At 45.6% G+C, this 22,442-nt stretch overlaps 1 protein-coding gene across 9 annotated transcripts in view; it reads left to right on the top strand.

The window, feature by feature from the left end:
• The window catches only part of TRAPPC9 (trafficking protein particle complex subunit 9), a 626,356-nt gene that overhangs the window by 74,054 nt on the left and 529,860 nt on the right, over positions 1–22,442 (top strand). For all 9 annotated transcript variants that reach the window (XM_070631024.1, XM_070631026.1, XM_070631021.1 and 6 more), the window contains 2 exons: positions 801–1,017; positions 11,052–11,195. In XM_070631024.1, the coding sequence (XP_070487125.1) occupies positions 801–1,017; positions 11,052–11,195 (361 nt within the window). The remainder of the gene's footprint in view (positions 1–800; positions 1,018–11,051; positions 11,196–22,442) is intronic.

Below are 22,442 nucleotides of genomic sequence, written 5' to 3'. Positions count from 1 at the left end.
AGGGATGGCTGGGAGGGACTGAAGAGCGCTGATTGGCAGGGCTTCCAAACTATGCTCTGTACTCACAGAACTGTCTGGGAAGCAGATTTATTGTCAAGGGCGGGAGAGGCAGAGAACTGCTTCCTCAAGTAGTGTAGCCTTGAGCAACAGGGTGGCTTCTGGCCATCCTTCCTCTCTAGAGGTAGCTGTGGGCGCCAAACAGTAAGCAGAGCCCCAACCCAAGCCCAGGTCTTGACTCTGACGCTCCTGGGTTGTGTGGTTTTGCACAGTCCATGGATACCTCTCTGAGCTTCCAGTTTCCCTCCTGTTCTAAAACTTATTCTAAGACAAGTCTTAAAGTCTTAAGTCTAAGTTAGGTATTGTTATTATTAACGATTCATATCTAGTTACATGGTTCTACATATTTTCTGTTTTGAGAAGTTTTGTGTTTGATGAAAGTCCCTGCCAAAATCCTAGTGTCTGGGTGAACTGTTATTCCTTTTCTTTTCTTTTGCTAAGGAAGTTAAAGTAGATGTCTTATGTGATATGTAGCAGATACCTTTGTTCCAGAGAATATGGGCCTTCTTAGTAAAAGGGCAGGATGAGCTTGGAGAGATGGGGCTCGTAAAAGGTTGTGGAACATCCGCGTAAAGCCGCCTCAGTGCTTTTCCTCGTACCGTCCTTCACGGTGCCGTAACTCGCCTCTCCTTCCCTGGGTCTTTCATCATGTCTTTGTTTTATGAAAAAGCTTTTTTTCATATGTTTCCTTTGTCATTTTTAAGTTTCTTTCAAAAGGTTTTCACTTTCTTTCTGTGCTTCAGCTTTCCGAAGAAGAGAAAATTCAGCGATACAGCATCCTCTCTGAGCTCTATGAGTTGATCGGCTTCCACCGCAAGTCGGCGTTCTTCAAGCGCGTGGCTGCTATGCAGTGCGTGGCCCCGAGCATCTCGGAGCCTGGGTGGAGGGCCTGCTACAAACTCCTCCTGGAGACGCTTCCCGGCTACAGTCTGTCCCTGGATCCAAAAGACTTCAACAAAGGTACTAAAAGCCTCTTGCTGGAACCAAAGTGTCGCTTTAATTCAGTTATCCGTGTGTTGTTTGAGCACTGCTCTACATGTCACGCACTGTAATTGGTGCTGGGGTTCAAAGATGACTGAAGCCCTGTCGTGCACCTGGGTACTTACGATAATAAAATTACAGCCAAAAGTAGTAGAGCTTTGCTTGGGGGCTGGCATTCTTAAATCTTTAGCAGTGCAAGTCGGAAATCTCCCCTGAGCTCATTGCCATGGTGTATCATCCACAAAACCTTAAATACCTAGTGAATTTTACTTATCTTATGAAATCTAGCCAAGTTAGCAGAAATCAATCAAGCCAGAATAAATATCCTTGGGTGTATGTGTATACATATAGGTATGCATTTGGTGATAAATCCTTACTCTGAAATATTAATGCAGGCTAGTACATATTAAAAATAAAACTATAAATCTAATAACAAGTATACACAAATGTAATGCCCAGTATCAGGCAAAGTCTGACTAGCAGGAGAAAAAAAAGACTTTTAGCTACTGTTTTGGGTAGGAAATAATAGCCCTTTCCTCCAGTTCCCATCTAGAGTTCGTACAGGCATAGGCTTCTAGACAGGAAAAGAGCTGAGGTGCCATCCAGGTTCTTGTCCCACAAGGGCAAAAATGGGCTGTCCTGCGTGTTGTTTGTATGGTCACATGTGTCAACTTAAAGACCTGTACTGACCTGAGATGCTCATGGTCTCAATGACGAGTCCAGTTCTGCTTTTGGATAATTCTAATTATTAGCTCTCCCCCCACATTGAGTAAAAACATCACCTTCCTCCTCATTTCCCCTACTGGAATATCTCACGGCGCGTCTGCTTTTCCTTTCGTGTCCGTTCATTCAGCAGTGGTTTTTTGCACCCTTGCCTGGTGTCACGGTGTGTTCTGTGAGCGAAGCAGAGGTAAAGAAGGCAGTTCCTGCCCTCTAAAATAAGAACACACAGGCAGTTTCTCGCATATGGTGACCCTCCACGTGTTCGCAGAGAGCTCTCAGGTCCTTCCAGAGCCTTCCTCTGATCCATCTCCAGTTCTGTGATAGTTCCTCGTAAGTTACTCTCTCCAGACTTCCAACATTCCAACCTTCTTCCCAAAGCAACACTGATTTGATCGAGTCCGTCTCTGTTAAAGCACATTCTCAGCATGAATTCTGATTAGCTTAGAGCAGGGGTTGGCCAATTTTTTCTGTCAAGGGCCAGATAGTAAATATTTTAGGCTTTGGGGCCATGTGGTCTCTGTTGCAACTATCCAGCTCTGCTGCTGTGGTGTGAAAGCAGCCATAGACAACATGTAAGCCAGTAGAACTTTATTTCCTAAATAGTGGCTGGCCAGATTTGGCATGCAGACTGCAGTGTGCCATACCGCTGAGAGCATAGAGATATCTAAAATTTTTTTTGGCCAAAATTACTTAAAAATATTTTTTCAAAATGTTTTCCAAATTCATTTAGAAGAAAGGACCTGGGGTTTGGAAGAGCAAAGGGAGACTGAGTGAGCAGCATAGCAGATGGAGGGTCTTTGCATGCGGCCTTTGGGAAGTGAAGGGGTGCTGGAATGGAACGAACTCATTCTTTCATTTCGCCTCCCACTCCTGTGGAGGGAAGAGACCTAAAGCTGATGGGACGGGCTGACTCTGCGTCTGGCGAGAGCACTTCCGCTCTGGCCTGCGGTGCCCCGGTCTGTGTGGTGGGAAGAGCTGAGGCTCAGTGGATAAGCATGTGTGCTCAGGAGGGTTGCTAGGAGTGGAGCAGCCCTGGAGTTTTGTCTTTAGGGCCTAAGTTGTCCTGCCTCTCTGCAGCCACAGCAGGGAGATTTGGCAGGCCCATTGCTAACTGGGCACACTGTATACTTTTCCATTTATGCAGCCTGAGCGCATGCCCTTTTTAAATTGGGCTCGCGTGATGGAGCCTTTTCACGTGACCTTGTCAGGTCTCCTCCATCCTGTACCCTTGCTGTTGATTTTTTTGTATTAAACATGGGACTTGACTTTTGTCTGTGTTGGGTATTATCAGTGATTGTGGCTCACTATGACTGTTAGTGGAGGAATTTTGAAACTAAATTCCGTCCCTGGCTTTTGTCTCAGCCATTGGCGATGGTCCAGCTGAAGAGGTCGAGCGTAGACTCTCTGGAAGGTCTCGCTCTTCAGCAGACATTTGTTGGTCCCTGCTTTGTGCTGGACACCACGCCGTGTGCTGAGGATAAACCACATATGAATTCGCTCACTGGCCACTCTCTACCAGCTCCTACTTCACCATCTTACCCAAACAGAAATTGTGACAGATTTTTCCCACCTGCCGTGTCATCTGCTCTTCCTGTCTGGAATTTCTTTTTTCTCTGTTTTCTCCTAAGAGATTGGATGGAAGCTAAGGTTTGCTGAGCACCTGTTTCATGGTTGGCACTTTTAGATGGGCAGTGAGTACTATGTAAAGTACTACTGACGATCCTGTGATTTCAGTGCTGATGTCTCTTTTACAGACAAGGAACCCCAGGGCGGTGGCAGAAAGGTACTTCCCCAGAGACTGTCCTAATTTCCACATGGCACCTCTTGGGGGCCTTTAACTGGTTTCTCAGGGCTGCTTCTACTCTCTTTGAACAGCTTTGCCCCAGCTGTGGTCACAGGAGTGTCTTTAGTGTCTGAAGCACCAAGACCATGTGGTGTTGGACAGAACGTTATCTTGGAGCCTGAGAACAACAGGAACTTGCAATCAAGAAATGAAAACCTTTCAGTGGGTCCTGTCACTGCTCATGGAGTGCCTGGGCCAGCCCTCTGCCTGAGCTGTCCCCGCTCCTGCTCTCTGTCCCTGGGCCCTGCGCCTGTCACCTTACAGTGCCGAGCCAGCTGCTTTCCCACGCTGGTCCAGGTCCAGCTCTTCTTCAGTGGCAGGCTGGGGGAAGTGTGGAGTGAGGCCTGGGCATATGTGCTTGGAAAATTCTCACATGATTCTTAGAGAATGATCCAGCTTTGACCCTCTCCTTACAGATGGGGAAGTTGGGGTCCAGAAGGGCAAGGTGGGCTCCACTTAGTGTTGTTTCTGCTGGGAACACTCCTTGGTAATGGAGTCAAGAAGGGGGGAGCCTGAGAGTACGGCTCTAGGTCCAGGCTGACCAGGCAGGCAGAGGACAGTGAAGAAAGGAGAGGAAGGGTGTGATGTGTGATTAGGGAGTCGCTGGATTTTGGGAGCCAAGGTCAGACTCTGGCAGGATGAGGGGTTTGGGATCCAGATAAGATTTGCCGCTGCGCTGGGCTGGTGTGTTTTGCAGGAAGCTCGCCTGGGCTGGAGCTACAACGAGGACAGCAGTGAAGAGACCACGCAGGTTTTCAGGAGAGCTTGGCTCTTGGGTCCTCGCTGGCCTACGTTTACTTTATTCATATCCACTCAGTGCCAGCTTTCTGGGGAGTGGCTTCTGGGCTGAGGCTGTTTCTGAATTCCTGGCCTCTTTGTAGCCACTCTGGCGGTCTGGTTGTAAGCGCCTTTCTGCTTCTCAGAAGAGAGACATGGGAGACAAGAACAAGGCGTGTAAACTGAACAGTGCTCTTAGGAGTGTGTCACAGCCATGGTTTGCTCTTAAAGGTGAGGAGCAGGGAACTAAAAGGTGACAGGAAGCTTGTTGGCCTCCCTTACATGCTCTTCTGAAACGGGGGGTGACTTCCCATCCTGTTTCCTCTCAGCACATTAATAGGTAGAAGACGAGCAGCAGAGAAGGAGCACTTAGAGGTGTGCAGTCATCACCCGTCTGTGTGGACTGGGTGCACCCGGATGTGCAGGGGTGTCTGCAGTCAGCATACGGGTGTGCAGCACAGAGAGTGGACTTACTTCTATTTCCGTGTCACCTGTGCCTTGGAGAAGTGCTGTTTTTTTTTTAATAGTAAGAGTTAATTGTACCATGTTCCTCCTACCACCACACTTTCCCCTGTGTGATTTTATTTTTTTACTTTTTTTTTTTCTGTGAGGAAGACTGGCCCTGAGCTAACATCTGTGCCAGTCTTCCTCTGCTTTATGTGAGATGCCTCCACAGCATGGCTTGACCTGTGGTGCTAGGTCCACGCCCAGGATCCGAACCTGCGAACCCCAGGACACCTAAGCGGAGTGCACGAACTTAACCACTATGCCACTTGGCTGGCCCCCTATTTTTTTTAAAGATAGATTTTTTTTAAGAGCACTTTTAGGTTCACAGCAAAATTGAGTGTGAAGTACAGAGATTTCCCATATCCCCTTTGCCCCCGCACAGCCTCGCTCATTATCAACATCCCCACCAGAGTGATGCGTTTGTTACAGTCGATGAACCTATACTGAACATGTGATCACCCAGAACCCATAATTTCCGTTCAGGTTCACTCTTGGTGTTGTGCATTCTGTGTGTTTGGACAAATGTATAATGACATGTACCCACATTATAGTGCCATACAGAGTATTTTCACTGCCCTAAAAGTCCCCAGTGCTCCATGCATTCATCCCTCCCCCACCCGCCACAACCCCTGACGACCATTGATCTTTTTACTGTCTGTTTGGTTCTGCCTTTCCCAGAATGTCATACAGTTGCAATAATAGTATGTCGCCTTTTCAGATTGCCTTCTTTCAGTTAGTAATATGCATTTAAGGATCCTCAATATCATTTCATGGCTTGATAGCTCATTTGTTTTTAGTGCTGAATAATATTCCATTGTCCAGATGGACCATAGTTTATTTATCCGTTCGTCCACTAAAGGATGTCTTGATTGTTTCCAAGTTTTGGCACTTATCAATAAAGCTGCCATAAATATCTGCGTGCAGGTTTTTGTGTGGATGTAAGTTTTCAGCTTCTTTGAGTAAATACCAGGGCGTGCTATTGGTGGATCATGTGGTAAGAGTATGTTTAATTTTGTAAGAAACCACCAAACTGTCTTCCAAAGTGGTTGAACCATTCTGCATCCCCACCACAATGAATGAGAGTTCCTGTTGCTCCACATCCTTGTCAGCATTTGGTGTTGTCAGTGTTTTGGACTTTGGCCATTGTAATAAGTGTGTAGTGCTATCTCACTGTTGTTTTAATTTGCATTTCCCTCATGACATATGATGTTGAGCATCTTTACATATGCTTATTTGTCATTCTGTGTCTTCTTGGTGAGGTATCTGTTCAGGTCTTTTCCCCTTTTTTTAATTGAGTTGTTCATTTTCTTATTGTTAAGTTTTAAGAATTTTTTGTATATTTTGGATAATAGTCCTTTATCAGATACGTCTTTTGGAAATATTTTCTCTTAGTCTATGGCTTGTTTTATTCTCCTGACATTGTCTTTCACAGAGCAGAAGTTTTTAATTTTAATGAAGTCCAGTTTATTCGTTCTTTCTTTCATGGATCGTGCCTTTGGTGTTGTACCTAAAGTCATTGCCAAACCCAAGGTCATCTAGGTTTTGCCTATGTTATCTTCTAGGAGTTCTATAGTTTGCATGTTACATTTGTGTCTGTGATCTATGTTGAGGTAACTTTTGTGAAAGGTGTAAGGTCTGTGTCTGGATACACTTTTTTGCATGTGAATGTCCAGTTATTCCAGCACCATTTGTTGAAAAGACTGTCTTTGCTCCATTGTGTTGCATTGGCTCCTTTGTCAAAGACCACTTGACTCTATTTAGGTGTGTCTGTTTCTGGGCTCTCTGTTCTGTTCCACTGATTATTAGTCTGTTCTTTTGCCAATACCCACTGATTTAATTTTTGTAGCTTTATAGTGAGTCTTGAAGTCAAGGATATTTTTATCTATTAAAAAAAGTTGTCCTCATTGGACATGAGAAAAAATTGATTGTTGTCAAAATGTGATTGTTCACATTTTCTTCAATATTTCCCAGTATTTTAAGTGATGAACATAGAGCAGTTGCTATGCTAGGCAGGGTCCCTGCCTGAGGTTGTGGCCTGCACAAGGGTGCTGGCCACCGGCACAGGTGAGGGCTGAAACCCAGAGCCTGCTGCGCTTCCCCAGCTCTCTGCCCTGGCTCAGGGCTGGAGAAGTCCAGATGGAGGGCCCCTTTGTCTGTCTCATACACTGGTTCTTCTCTCAGCACACCCTGCTAAGCCTTGTGCCTGTGGGCTGTGCTTTCCCAGAGGGACATCTTTTCCTAAGCCACACCAAGGCTACCTGTGGCCTCATGGTGAATGGTTTCATATGTGTAGCGTCATTTCTCACAGCTTGGTGAGTGGGTGCTGTGAACCCCCTGTGACACTTGAGGGAACAGAGGCTTGATGAGGTTAAATGTTGTTCCTAAGGTTGTGCAGCTCCTGAGAGGGTGGATGCCACAACCGACTAGCTGTGTGACCTTGGTCAAGTCACTCAGTGTCCTGTGTCTCTGTTTCCTCATCTGTACAATGGGGATGATGGTTTTTATCTGTTTCGTGGGGACGATGTTATGAGGATTGAATGAGTCAGTCCCTGTGAGGTGCTTAGGACAGTGCTCAGTGAACACTGTCAGGTGAGATCTGATTCCAGAGCTGCCCTCAGAAAGGGGTGAAATGAAGTGCACTGACTGCCAAGTGTGACAAGGCCTGTGCCCCCTTGAGAAGAAGTGGATGTTGCCAGGGTAGCCCCCTTTCCTGCCCTCTGGTAGCAGTGATTGGAATTAAGGGCAAAGTCACTGGACAAGCCCCAGAAATTTGTGGGATTCACACTTGAAAGGCTAGGAGTTATTGGTGGAAGAGACGAGAAGAGACCTTTGAGCCTGAGAAGGGGAGAGCTGTGTGTCCGAGCTCATTTGGGCTCTGTTCCCGGGAAATTTCATGGGGCGAGGTTAGTGTTTGGGAAGAGGATTAAAGCAGTGATACCATTGCTCTATAGAGACGAGAAAGGGCGTTTTAAAAGTTTCCATGTGCGCTCTGAATGGAATCTGCATTAGCTGGCTTCTGAGAGCCTTCAGGAAAGATCGAAATTGCTTTCCAGTTACTTTTTTTGTATCCTTTGAATAGAACCGCAGGCTGGCTCCAGAGTAAAAGCAATCCACCTGGGCTTTATGCAGCTTACACTAGGAGTTGTCTTAGTTTTTTTCTTTCTAAACTGGGGCCAGGTATATTTGATGTCTGAGTCTGTTTGTCAGAGGTCTTTTAATGGCTCTTCCTTCATCCAGGAGTGTCCGTCCCTTGTTCTTCACCTGCTTAATCAGGCACCCTTCAGGTCTCAGCTGAATGTCAGTTCTTCAGAGAGGTCCTCTAAGTGGAACCTCAGCCTAAATGAGATCCTTTTATCCGTCCTCTTTTGTTGATTTCTGTTCTTCCTTACAGCACTCTCCATAATTTGTAAGTTCATTTAAAAAACACCTGGGGCAGTGATTTAACATCCGCCTCCCCCACTAGCCTGTGAACCCCGTGGGAGCAGAGCCCCCGACTCTCACCTTGTCCCCTTGCTGGCACATGGCAGGTGTCCAAGTAAATGTGTGTGGTGTGGGAACAAACCTAATGAGCAGCTACAATGACACGTGTTTGTTGCCGTTTACTGTATAGAGGTTGTTTCTTGATCTTAATTTTTAAATAGATGAATGAAACATGTTTCTTTTGAAAAATGAAACAAATAAGCACACTTCCAAGTGATTTGGTACTTTTTGCTTGGCCTTCTGTTTGGGGGAGGGGGGCGGCCATTCACCATCATTGTGTGAAAGGAGTTGGGGAAAGAAGGTAAGGGAGTGACATCAGATAAAGTAAAAATGATAGATGTTAGCTGGCTATATTTTTAATAAGAAATAAAAATCACTTTAAACCCATCACTACTGTTGCTCTGGACCACTTTCAACCTTTCTCAGAGAACTAAATGGAAATCTTCTAAACCCGGTAGCTGTGAATAAAAGGTGAATTGTCTGTGTTCTCGGGACCTGAAATGTGTTTCTACCTATTTCTTGAAATGAACATTTTCAATAGCTGGTTACGGAAAGTCAAGATGGAAACACAGATGTGTGCTGTGTGTATTTGCCAGCTTATGGGCTGTTTATTATCATTTTAATCTTATTCGTGTTGTTATATATGAAGATTTTTGACCATACCTTTTGCTCAGCCTTTTCCTGAGTGAGGCATTAAATTTTCCCCAGGAACTCCTATGAAAGAGGCAGGCAAGGCAAATGGATTCGCTAAAAGGCAATAGTTGATGTAATAAACTCTCAAATTGGTGAAGTTTTCAAATACAAGAGTGTTGAAAATTTTATCACTGGGTCATGTGCTGCAAATCTGCCTTATGCATAAAAAAATTCAGATTTTATAGGAGGAGCAATTTGAATCACGTAGAAATTATGACTTCTACGGTACTTAGTGTTAAAAAAATTTATACTCAGTCTTACTTATAAATTTCCTCTGGTAGGCAGTGGATCATTATCTATTTTTAAAAAAATCAGCAAAGTGATATTTCCCCAATTCTTAAATGAGAAAACCTTCTCAATATGGTAGTGTTGAGATTAGTTAGTTTGGGTCATTCTGAGTTCATGGCTGGTTAGTCACGGCATTGGTTTCAGCTTCTTAATCCTTTTTAAAATCTCGTATTTTATTTTGGCATTTGGTCTTAGCTTCTTTTGACATTGTGGACATACTGAAGGGACTTATCTTTCTTTCCTTGTCTGTTGTTGTATGAAAAGGGCTACCATTTTACATTCCAAAAGATTTCTGTAAGATAGACTACTATGAGATAAAGTGATGGCTGTGTGTGCGCGCAGGTTTTAATTGAAATTCAGCTCCAAGAATTTCAATTAAAAAATTACTATGAAATAATTTAAATATATACAAATTAGAAAAAATACTACAGTGAGCCCATCACCTAGATTAAATAATTATCAAGATTTTGCCATGTTTACCTTATTTATACCATTCTTTTTCTTTTATTTGTTCTCTTTCTTTGTTGAAGTATTTTACAGCCAATCCCAGAAATCATGTCATTTTACCCTCTATGCTTAAGTTTGCACGTCTGAAAAATAGGGGCACTTTCTTTCATCAGGCTTTCAACTTGACCCACATGCTGGTTAAGTACCAACAGTGTGTCAGGCATCCTGCTGGACATTAAGGAGACCAGAATGAATAAGACACAGTCCTGGCTCCCAGGGAAATTAAGGATTGGTGGAAGAAACAAGCACACGAGTTTATAGGTGCCTCACTTCACCTGCCGGATAGTGCCTAGGGGTCAAAATTTGTGCATAATATAGTGGAAATATACAAAAGGGATGGTCAGCCGTGTAGGGCAGGACAGTGGGAGAGGAGGTCAATTCGGGCCATGACAGGAGGAACCCTTTGATTGGAGTCTTTAAATATTTTTCTCCAGCTTTTCTACCAAGCCCCTAGGGCCCCTAGATGCACAACACCAGGTGGTAACTTATTTGTTTTGGATTCCTGTTACCATGTCTTCTTCATGAAAAAGTCTAAGGTGGAAAATATTTAAAAGTAGTAATTGTTGCCAAAAGGGAAATGGAATAAATAATTCTAAAATTCTGTGATTGTAAAGAGATACTTTTCAACGGCTGTGCAACTGATTTCCCTGCCTTTAATTTCAAACATGCTGAATTATTTTGGAGGAAGCAGCCATGAAAGTCCACTGATAACCTTTTTTTCTAATTTAGTTATCTGCTTTTCTGCACTTATACCTTAGAGAAATGTTGTGCTTTTTAATTGAATGTCCTTGGTTGTCAATAATGAAGGCCCATCAAATATTAGTGTTTTTCTAAAAAACGTATGTCTGTAATTCAAAGACATGCCATTGAAAACATAATCTTTTGTTCTAAGCTTATGATATTTTCAAAGTGGGGTTATTTTTTAAATTATGTCTTTGCGGAAGAGAGAGAGAATAGTATGAGACATTTTTTTAACGTATGAAGAAACATCACTTTAGAGTTCTTTTCCAGGATAAGAAGGCACAGGGGAAATGTTTTGTGTGGCTCTTTGAGTTTTCTGGTTGAGGCATTTGTCTTTAAATCACCAAGTTTTATACATTACATTAAGCTCATTTCCAAGAGAGGCTCACGCTTTCTGCTCTGTCGCCAGTGCACCCTCCTGAAGCGCTTTATGATGTTGTGACTTTCATCGCAGGCACGCACCGAGGCTGGGCTGCCGTCCAGATGCGTTTGCTTCATGAGTTGGTCTATGCCTCCCGAAGGATGGGGAATCCTGCTCTTTCTGTCAGGCACTTGTCCTTCCTGTTACAGACCATGCTGGATTTTTTGTCAGATCAAGGTAAGTGAATTCAAACTATACTTTTTTTCAAGGGAGTGTATTGAGAGCACTCTTGGTGCTGGCCCACGTAAACACCCGGCTGAGGTTTAGGTGGGTAGATGGTGTTTCCCAGCTCTCTGTGGGTAAGAAGACACATACTCCACTGTGTCCTCGGCTCCCCGTCCTTCCTTACTGTACGCTTCCCGGGGTGCCTGATGCCACTGCCCACCGTGTTCTTCACGCCCTGTTCCCCCTGGGCCCTCTCTCACCATACTCTACTGCTTTTCTCTCTACCTCTAAGCCTTCTGCAGGGGTCCCCCTTGCCTTTTCCTGTATCATGTAAAATGTAAATGTCAAAGTGTAACGTTTATATAGAGAAGTGCACAGTTCATAAGAGTACAGCTCAGTGAATTTTCACAGAGTGACCACCCCTGTGCCTGGCACCTGGGTCGGAAACATGCCAGAACCCCAAAGCCCTCTTTGTGCCCCATTCCAGGCCCTGCTTCCCCTCAAGGGCAGCTTCCGTCTTGACTTCCCAAACCAGGGATGCACTTCGTGGTGTTTGCACTGATGGTATCAGGCAGTATCTTTGCCTACGTGTCAAGGCTACTGTCTTCTGGTTCTTTCCTCCGTTTTCTCTCCTCACACTGTTCCTGGGTGTCATCTGCTTTTTGGGTTTCAGTCGTAGTCTGTTTATTTTCAACCCAGATTTCACTCTGAGCCCCACATATGTCTGTTTTGCTGCTTGCAGGACACCTCCCTTTGGATGTTCCATAGGCACTCGAAAATCAGCACGTGAAAAACAGAACTCAGTCGCTTCCCGTCATCCTCCCTCTCTGCCTGTGTCGCTCACGCCAGTTCAGTGTGTGTTGCAGGTTGGGTTCTCTGGGAAGCACTCTCTGATATGGAGAGGAATGTGTGGGAAGTTTCTTAGGCACTGCTCCTGGGATCAACACCCATTGAAGGGAACAGAAGGAGGCAAGATTGGGCAGAGGGAGAAGTCGGGCCTCAGCGCAGTATCAGCAAAGGCCTCAGCCGGCCCACTGAGCTCTGAGCTGGGACGGCCCTGCAGAGTTGTCCTGCACTGTACCAAGGGCCAGGCCTTTCTACTCCCGTATTTCCCGGTAATGCAGGTTACCCTGTGGGGGTAGTTTTCTTCTGTTGAGGGCATTTTCTGGAGAGGACTCCCAGCAGTGGTGGAAAAGGTCTCAGCCCACTTAACGGGACCTCTGAAGCTGGGATGGCCCTTCAGAGAGATGTCTTGCCGTGTGCTGAGGGACTAGGTCTTTACTCTCCGACGCCCGGGTGCTGAATGCACACCGCTCTCAGGAGGGGGCGTGCTCTTGGACCGGGGGGCTCTGTCCAGTGGAGAACACTTTCTGGAGAGGGCAGCACTGCCTGGAGAATCAGTCGTTCTGTACTGAGTGGCATGTCGTTGTCTGCTACAGTGCTACCCCTCATTCCGGGTGTCCCAGTGGAGACTTTGGCTCAACCTCTGCACTCCTTGACCCCCACATCCCAGCATTTACTAAGTTGGTGCTCCTCTGTCTTTGCATTTTTAAAATCAATGTATTTCTCTCTCCCCCCCCCCCCCCCCGCCATTGCTTTTCCCCGACTGTTCTGTTTCCTGTGATTGTAGCAGTCTCCTTGACTCCAGGATAATAGAGTGGCGTGTCTCTCATGGAGTGGTTGTAAGGTTTAACTGCATTAATTCCTATAAGGCATTCGTGACGGAACTTACACTAAGATCTCAATTATCATTAGCTTCAAAACAAAAATATTGAAGTTGGTGTGTGATTGCTTTTGCAAAACAAGGGAGAAGATTCATGTCCTTGCATCAGTCTGACTTACTGCATCCCAATATGCTTTTCTAAAATGAGAGAGGAAAGGGTTTCAGTTATAGCTATTGCATAAAAAATACAGCATTATGGGCCGGCTCCGTGGCCGAGTGGTTAAGTTCGCACACTCCGCTGTGGCGGCCCAGGGTTCGGATCCTGGGCGCGGACATGGCACTGCCCGTCAGGCCACGTTGAGGCGGCATCCCACATCCCACAACTAGAAGGACCTGCAACTAAGATATACAACTATGTACTGGGGGGTTTGGGGAGATAAAGCAGGAAAAAAAAAAAACAGATTGGCAACAGTTGTTAGCCCAGGTGCCAATCTTTAAAAAAAAAAAAATACAGCATTGTGTGTGTGTGTGTGTGTGTGTGTGTTTTTGGTAAGGAAGATTGGCCCTGAGCTAACATCTATTGCCAATCTTCCTCTTTTTGCTTGAGGAAGATTGGCTCTGAGCTAACATCTGTACCAGTCTTCCTCTGTTTTGTATGTGGGACGCTGCCACAGCATGGCTTGATGAGTGATGTGTAGGTCTGCACCTAGGATCCCAACCCATGAATCCTGGGCCGCCAAAGTGGAGTGTGTGAACTTAACCACTACACCACTGGGCTGGCCCCTTCAGCATTTTTTTTTTTTTTTTTAATTTTTAAAAAATTTTTTCCTTTTTCTCCCTAAAGGCCCCAGGTACATATTATATATTCTTCGTTGTGGGTCCTTTTAGTTGTGGCACATGGGACGCTGCCTCAGCGTGGCTTGATGAGCAGTGCCATATGCGTGCCCAGGATTTGAACCAACGAAACACTGGGCCGCCTGCAGCGGAGCGGGTGAACTTAACCCCTCGGCCACGGGGCCAGCCCCCATCCAGCATTGTTCTTAAGCAGAAAAAGAGTTGAGAATTAGAAGAAAGTTCCAAGGCACATCACAGAATCTGACTCGATTCTTCTTGTGTAGCCTCATCCTCTCCTGTGTCACTGTGTGTCCTCAAACTTCATTCAAGCCAACTGTGTGAACTCTGTTCCTTGAATGTCATGTCTGTCCTTCTCATGCCATACTCTTCGCTCCTAAAGCCTGTCTTCCCAGTGGCACCTGTTGGAGCTCCAGCATTCTTTACAGGAAGTGTCGAGTCTCTATAGTGACTTCCATGGCATCTCTGTAGTAATGAACTCTCCTCTCGTGAGCCCCTGTGGCTCTCTGTTACCAGTGTCCTTAAAGCACTTGCCCCTTACTGTGGTTCTTTGTGTCCTTCTTGGTGTGGAGTAGCTATTGCTTTCTATTTAGGACTTTAGGGGACCCAAGCAAATGACCACTCGGATGCCAGTCCCCAGCGGGTGGCGGCACAGCTTCTCTGTGCGTGCTTGGTTTCCGTTACCCTTAGTGTTTTGTTTGAATTGTGTTTGTCTTCATGCTGCCTGTGGAGTCGGCAGTAGAGCAGCAAGATCAGCGTCGGAGCTGGCCATCTGCGTGATCTGTGCTTTGGGTTTCTTTGCAGTGAGGGAGGAACTGACTAAGGCAGAGTTCCCAGGACAACCAATCTCTGGTGTTGGGGAGGCTGGGGTTCAGTGGTGACATGGGCATGGTCTATTTGTTGCCCACTGTATTGAGTTTTTGCTTGGTGACCGGTGAGCAGCTTTCCTCAAGCCCCCGAGGGTGCTGCCCGCCCTGCTGCCAGTCCTGTGGTTCCTTGAACCTCCCTGTGACCGAGCCACTCTGAAAACACAGTGCCAGGTGCAGCATCCAGTCTGAGTGGACCCTGCTCACTGGGCCTTAGAGTTCTGAGTGCCATGCTTACCGTGGGCTCGTCCATGTCCCCTTTTGTCATGTCCCCTTTTGTCTGTTCTCTCTTGGTACCACTTTGCCACAGACTTCGCGTTCACATGTGAACGGTCTCCCACGACCGTCAGTCGTGATGACACGGCCCCACGTCCTTTCCCTGAGCTGCCTACACCTCCGCCTCCCTCAGCTGCCTTGCCTTGGACTTTGTCTCCCAGACACACATCCTCCTTCCCACGGCAGGGCCTTTGCTCGCTCCCCTTTCCCATCCCCTGCCCCCGTTACCAGGTGACTCCCCTGGTCTGGACTTCCTCTGGAGGCCTTTTACAAGGGCCCCATAGGACCAGGTGCTCCTGCCTTTTGCTCTCTTCCTTTGTGCACTTCTCACAATTCTAACGAGAGAATCAGTGCATGTTTAGTTGGCCAGTGGCTGTCTTCCCTCAGAAGCTCCATGAGAGAAGGAGCTTGCTGGTTATGTGAGATCATATTAATTAGTGATCTAAAGACGCTAAGTTTAACAGGAGAGGAACTGGGACATTTGACACTGTTGAGCAAATCGCTGTCTCCTTAAAGGCCTGGGTATAATGGTATTTGGTTAATTGGAGTCTCCTGAGAAAAGGACAGAAATCAGGAGGTCTAAAAGGTTCTTTCCACTAACCTCAACCTCTAATTGCTGTAACCTCAGATCAATAATTAAATTCTTCCTATGCCTCCATTTTCTCATTTGTATAACTTAGATGTTACACGTTGTGTGGTAGTTTGTTATTATTTTAATGATGGATATTTTAATATATTGGGTGACCTTTCTTCTGGAGAGCTCATGGTACATTCATAGAGTTGATAATTAACATTTCTAAGTATTGCTGCATTGAAATTAAATATGGAATAGAAGAGCAGCCAAGAAAGAAAAGAAATGATCCTGGGCTTAAGGTGGGGGTCTGTGTAGCCTTCTTGCCGTATGTAAACCTGTCTGGTTGTTTGCTGGTGAAGACGGCATAATCTAGGGATTTCTTGCCCTTCTATGCCCCACATGTACCCTCGAATATGTGCAAATATGAGTGAACGCAGAAGATAAGTTATGAGGGCAACTATTTACATGAAAAGGGTCTCAGTTCCCTGGGACTTTTTGTCATTTTTTTCCCACTTCTATAACTTACACTATCTATAACTTGAGGATTTATGGACTTTCTTTGGAAGCATGACCATGTTACTATTTTCTCGGGGCTTCCTGACTGGGCGTACAGGTACAAGCCCCCGTGGCACTGTGGCAGTAGACTGTGTGTGGCACGGGAGTCTCGTGAGCAGGAGAGGGATAATGACTTTGTGAAAGGTTTAGAGCGGCCCGTCTTAACACTCCTGCTGGCCCTGTCCTTTCCCACTCTCGTGTTCACCGTGTGTTCTGGTTATTTACATTCTGACAGCTCCAAATACAGCAGCATTTGTGTTCTGCTGCCTTTGCACATGCTATTCCACCTGTCCTCTGTGGCCACTCCCATTTCTGTCACTTTGTCCAGGAATTTGTCCCTTCTCTGACTGTAGTACTGCCCTGCGGGAGCCCACTGAGCATGCACCTGCTGCTGTCATAGCTGCCTCCACTCTGGGCTGCACGACTGGAGTTGCTGGTCTGCTTGCCCTCCCACCTGGCCTGTCAGCTCCTCCAGGACAAGAAGTATCCCTGTACCTGGAACAGCACGTGGTGCCTAGTAGGCCCTCAGATGCTGCTGAATGAACGAAGGTTGTGTCTCTTTGAGTACACCCTCTGCTGTGCTGCCCAGTCGATGCTCCTTCTGCGTGGCCAGTTCAGAAATCCATCGGTGGCTTCTGGTCATCTCCAGCAGGGTTCAGCAGACTTCCGCCTGTGGCCCAGCGCCCACCCGCCTCCTGATCGCGAACCTCGCGTTGGCTGTTCAAGGATGAGTTTGTAGCTGCTGACGCCGATTTCTGTGGAAAATGAAAGACTTGCTGCTTTGATATCAAATTACTTAAAGAGGGAGCAAGGGGAGAAATTAGCTAGCTAAACTGTCTTAGGGATTCAGATCCAAGGTCCCTGGTGAGAGGATAAGGATTATCCACACACTGGATGTGCTCCTGTGAGTGAAGGGCAGGAAAACAATTATGTGCTTTTAATAACTCATGTTAACGCTGCAGTGAGAAGGCCAAGGGGGGATGAAAGGGGATGCCTTGGAGACCGTGCAGGGCCAGTGAATGAAATTGCATTAGGAGGGACCTGCTTTCAAAGAGTTTCTGCCGTCAGAATTGCTTTACCATGTTATGATGGCAGAGGGCTTTGTTCTTGCTCTGGAGTTTAGATGCTTTCTTAGTAAACTTTAAGCTTCACATGCTTGTTGGGCTTGTCCCTGTTGGGATCTTAAGGATTTTTGTGTGTTTGTTTTGCTGTGGTTCAGCATTTTGCTGGAGGACTCTGGGTAGACAGAGTTTCCTTGAAAACCCGTCTAAGCTCCGGTTTCTTTTCTACCTGGTGGTGTTGTCGTAGGATTATAGATAACGTACCTGAAGTGCATGACAATGTGTCTGGTGCAAAGAAGTACTTAATGAATGTCCTAAGACAGTGTTTTCCTCCTGGGGGACCAGGACTCCAGCTCTTGGGTCAGAGATTGGGGGTTCTCTTAACCGAGGTACCTTAAGAGGACCCGGAGAAAGAAATGGAATCTCTTGTCCAGGAAACAGCAGAATGACCCCAGAGGAACCTCAGAGGGTTAGAAGATCTGGATACTGTTCTTTTCCAAGATGTGTAACTGTTGCAATTTGCATTCTGTTTGGTAATTTTCTTATTGGAGCGGGGTGGTGTATGGTGGGAGGTGGAAGAGAAGTGGGAGGGCCTGGGGGAAGAGAGGGCAGGGCTGCTGAGGCACATCTTTTGGGCAAGGAGTGGCGGGCAGTGTAACTGGCACTTGGGTATGTGTGGTCCCCACCCTGTTTGGTGTTCCGCTTTTCGCACACTTCAGTTGTTGGGAATGTGGCCATTGCTGCCTTGTCATTGAACATGTGGATTTAGATTAGGAAGTCAGTTCACAGGTCAGCCAGAGCAGCACAGAATCCCAGGTCTTGTAGTCTAGAACATGAATTTGATCGACTGTTAGAACTTGAGATCAGAAAATATTTCACTTCGCCTGCCTCTACCCCGGATGCAGTGTGTCGAAGTCTGTGTGGAAAGCTGATGGAGACATGCCCATCAGGATCCGCATCCTCTCAGCCTTAGTTTCTTCATCGTAAACTGGGTATCTTGCTAGGCTAGTGGAAGAATAAATGAAATGATGACTTATCTGAGATTTAGACCCCTAGTTTCCTGGCTGCTTCTCTGAGCCCCAGATTTTGGTGTCCAGCAGCCCTTGGATATTTGAGCATCTCTGATTTCCAAAAAAACTGTCCTCACATAGCAGTTGTCATGCTTTTGCTGACAGGAAACCAAATATCTTACTCAAGTGTATTTTTTTAAAAGGAAAACTTATTGAGAAACAACTCACATACCATACAGCTCACCTGTTTAAAGTACATTAGTATATTCACAGGGTTGTAAACCATCCCCACAATATAATGTTGAAATATTTTCATCCACCCTGATAGAAACCTCAAACCCAGTCACTCTCTGTTCCCTCCTACCTTGCCCCCTAAGCAAGTGTGGAGCTCCTTCCTGTCTCTATGGATTTGCCTGTTCTGGACATTTCATATAAATGGAATCATACAATACATGGCCTTTTGTGTCGGCTTCTTTCACTTAGTATATTTTCACACCCCCTGCCTTTAAATGCCATTTATGTGTTGGTGGCCCTCCAATTAACATCTCCAGCCCCAATCTCTCCCCAAACTTCTCATTCCACTCAGCTGTCTAACTCGGACTTAACTTTTCCAAATAGAAGTATTGTTTCGTCTTCCCCTGAAGCTGTTTCTCATCTTTCCTCACTTAACTGTTCAAGCTAACGTCCTGGGAGTTGTCTCTGATTCTTCTTTTCTTACGCCCTCCTTCAGACCATCAGTAGGTCTCGGTAGCTGCAACTAGAACAGATCTGTCTCCCTCTTGAGCGCCGTAATCCCAGCGCTGCATCTCGTTCCTGGACCGCACTCTCCCCCTCATGGATCTTCCTGCTTTCCCTTGCCTCCCTCTGCAGTCCCTTCTTTACTAAGCAGCCTGGGTGACCTTTTAAAAACACACATCAGATTATGTCGCCCTCCTGCTTGCAGCCTCCATGGCCTCTATTTGTACCTCAAATACAACTTCAGCTCCTCACCATGGTTTCCAGCAGAGGTCAGCTAACCACAGCGGCGGGTCGAAGCCAGCTCACTGCCTTTCTTCAGCGTGGTCTTCAAGCTAAGAAGGGTTTTACAGGTGAGCATCTGCAACTGATGTGATGATGGGGAACCTGACCCCGAACCCGAATTAAGGGAGATGTCATCACCCTCCAAAAAAATCCTGTTCTTCTCGTGTGTAAACCTGTATTACAAAAATTGTAATAAATTATATATTTTGAATTTCATCAATAAAAAAGTGTGTTTTCTCACTTATTATATGTAAGTACCTACATAAGATCCTTGATCTGCCTCTTGGCTCATAAAGCCTGAAATAGTTCCTCCCTAGCCCTTTGCAGACGGCTTTGCTGACCTGTGGTTTTCCAGGGTGTGATGTCCTCTGGGACGACTCTCTCCTTGTCCACTGTGTCCAGGCCGTGGCTGTTCACAGGTCCCTCTTTCCTTTGAGCTGTGTCAGGCCCTTCCCTCTGCTTGGTCCACTTTGTCCCCAGATCCTTACATGGTGGCTCCTTTGTGTCACTGAAGTCTCACCTCAAATGGTGAGAGCCCTTCTCTCTGCCTCTAACCTTAGGTGTCACCTCGGTATGACCCTCATCGCTGTTTCACGTGACCCTGTGCCCGCAGTAGGTCCTGGGGGAGTGGAAGCATGGCTGAGTGACTTGGGTTTCGGTCTCAGTTCAAATCCTTCTTCACTTATGAGCTGGTAACTTGAAGCAGGTTACTGAAGCCTCGGTTTCCTTGTCTGTTTTATTTTACGGGAATAAAAATATGTTTCCTACTTAACTGTAAGAGTCATTGTGAAGAGAAAATGAGGTAGGAGTTGTGAGGGGGCTTTGAAAATGGCAAAGCGAAGTGCTCATTGCTGTGGCAACTGCTCCTTCGCTTCCTTCCCTCTTTTCTTCTCTATTCCTTCACATGCTCTCATGCCATTGGTCAGTCTTGAATGTGAAACTCGGAGTTGCCACAGACCTGGGTTTGAATAATACCATCATCTTTCCTACTTCTGTGACCTGGGACAGATACTTTAACTTCTTTCAGCCCTCGTTTTCTGATCTGTACGTTGATGTTAATAGCTATCTCGCAGGGCTGTTAGTCTTGAGTTACGTGCTTACTGAGGTGCCTAGTATAGTGCCTGACACATAGTGGGCATTCGGGGTTAAAAACCTTTTAGGTGATTATCCCTAGAGAATGGGCATGAGAGAGTGTCCTGGTTCAGGCTGGAGAGGAGTCAGAGTAAATAAATGGATTAGGATCCTCATGGGGGAGTTGACAGTTCTTTTCAGAGGTGGCAGAATGGTGTGCGTAACGTTCCAAGAAGAAGGGGATCTTGACCTTGAAGAACAAAGCAGTGTTTGCCAGGCCAGACTGAACAGAAGAAGTAGTTTCAGGTGGAAGGATTTTCTCTGATTCTCATGGAATTAAGAGTATTTGGTTTATTTGGGGAACGTTAAATACTGTAGATTGGTCAGAATCTGTTGTCTGGGATTTTGGGAAGGAAAGTGGATGATCGACACTTGTACAATATGACCCAGCAATTCTCCTAGGTATATGCTCGAGAGGTTTGTAAACGTATGTCCACACAAAAACCTGGACATGAATGTTCGTAGCAGCATTATGCATAATGGCCAAAGGTGGAAACAACATTAACGTCCATTGAATGATGCGTGGAGAAAGACAGTGTGGTACGTCCTTCCTGGATTACTCTCTCTTCCTCATCCCTTCTCCTTTTCCGTCTTCCTCCTGCATCCTGCCTTCCTTCATTCGGCTAACATTTGTTTATCCCTCACACCTCAGTGGAGACACCACTTTTATTTTTTTCTATGAAGCCTTTCTTGGTCCCTCAAGACCAGCTTGTGTTCCTTTGAAATGTTCCCACTAGTGTACGTAATGTGCCTATCTGAACACTTTTCACCCACTGTATTTTGATCATTTATTTAATTGATAAGCTCCCTACTGAGGCTGCAAGCTCTCTGAAGGCAGGGTGTCTAAACTTGCTGTTTTCCTAGTCCTGTCACCTAGTGGCATGTATTGGCATTCACATATTGTTGAATGCATTAATAATAAATGTTTTTTCTTTTTTATGAGCTACTTTATTGAGATTAATTCACATACCACACAATTCACCCATTTAAAATGTGCACTTCAGTTTTTTAGTGCATTCGTAGAACGTGCACCTATCACCACAGTCAATTTTAAAACATTTTTTTTTTAAAGATTTTATTTTTTTCCTTTTTCTCCCCAAAGCCCTCTGGTACATAGTTGTGTATTCTTCGTTGTGGGTCCTTCTAGTTGTGGTATGTGGGATGCTGCCTCAGCGTGGTTTGATGAGCAGTGCCATGTCCGTGCCCAGGATTCGAACCAACGAAACACTAGGCTGCCTGCAGCGGAGCGCATGAACTTAACCACTCGGCCACGGGGGCAGCCCCTTAAAACATTTTTATCTCAAAAAGAAACCCTGTACCCTACAGCTAGTTAGTGGCACGTATTCACACTCACATCTTGTTGAATGCATTAGTAATAAATACTTTTGTTTGTTTTCTTTCTCGGTTTGCTTTTGCTCTTGTGGGTAATGCTGTGGTGAACATCTTCAGGTCTTCATCTTTTTAGGCAGGAGAGAGATTTTATCAGGAGAGGGCTTACTGGGTCAACCATTTTGAACGTTTTTATTGCTGTTGAAACATATAGCCAAATTCCCTTCTGCAAGGATTGCTCTAATTATGCGCCAGCAGCAGTGCTGTTTATTCAATATGTATAGAATGTTGCCTTATTGTTTTAATTTGTATTTTCTTGGTGACTTGCAAGGTTGAGTATTTTTTCCCTGTGTTTGTTTACTAATTGTGTCTCTTTTATGTGACACTCTTTTACAGTCTTCTGATTGCTTTCCTGTCCCTTTCCTCATTTGATTCTCATTTGTCCTCTTGGCCACTGTGCTGACGGGGTCTCTCATGCTTTGAGATGCTAATGAAGTAGTTTGCTCAAAGTCTCCCAGTTACTCAGGGCAAAGCCAAGTCTAGAACCCAGCTTTTTGCTAGTCCAAGGATATGTACACAGCTAACTATAAGATATGTTCTGTGCCGTAACGTACCTGGATGGTGTGCAACAGCTTTACACCTCCCCAAGTGCTTCACTTGTGTCTGGACTAAAGCTGAAAGTATCAGGAAAATTGGTTTTACACATTTTATGATGAATTTCCTTAGGATAATTTGAAATTTGAAACAATTGCTGCAACTCTGAGAAATACATTTTACATTATGGAAGATTAAATTCACACATTCAGACCAGTGTGCATGAATGTAACAGATAGTGTAGAGTTGACTACATTTGACCCATGTTGGCCACCCTTTTGTTTCTTGAGTATGCCAGGTTTTCTTTCAGAACACGGGTAAAGTTCTT

The sequence above is a fragment of the Equus przewalskii genome, chromosome 8 (assembly GCF_037783145.1).
Source record: "Equus przewalskii isolate Varuska chromosome 8, EquPr2, whole genome shotgun sequence".
In the NCBI taxonomy this organism is placed as follows: domain Eukaryota; kingdom Metazoa; phylum Chordata; class Mammalia; order Perissodactyla; family Equidae; genus Equus; species Equus przewalskii.
The sequence above is the reverse complement of the archived record's forward strand: the minus strand, read 5'-3'. Positions and strand labels throughout refer to the sequence as shown.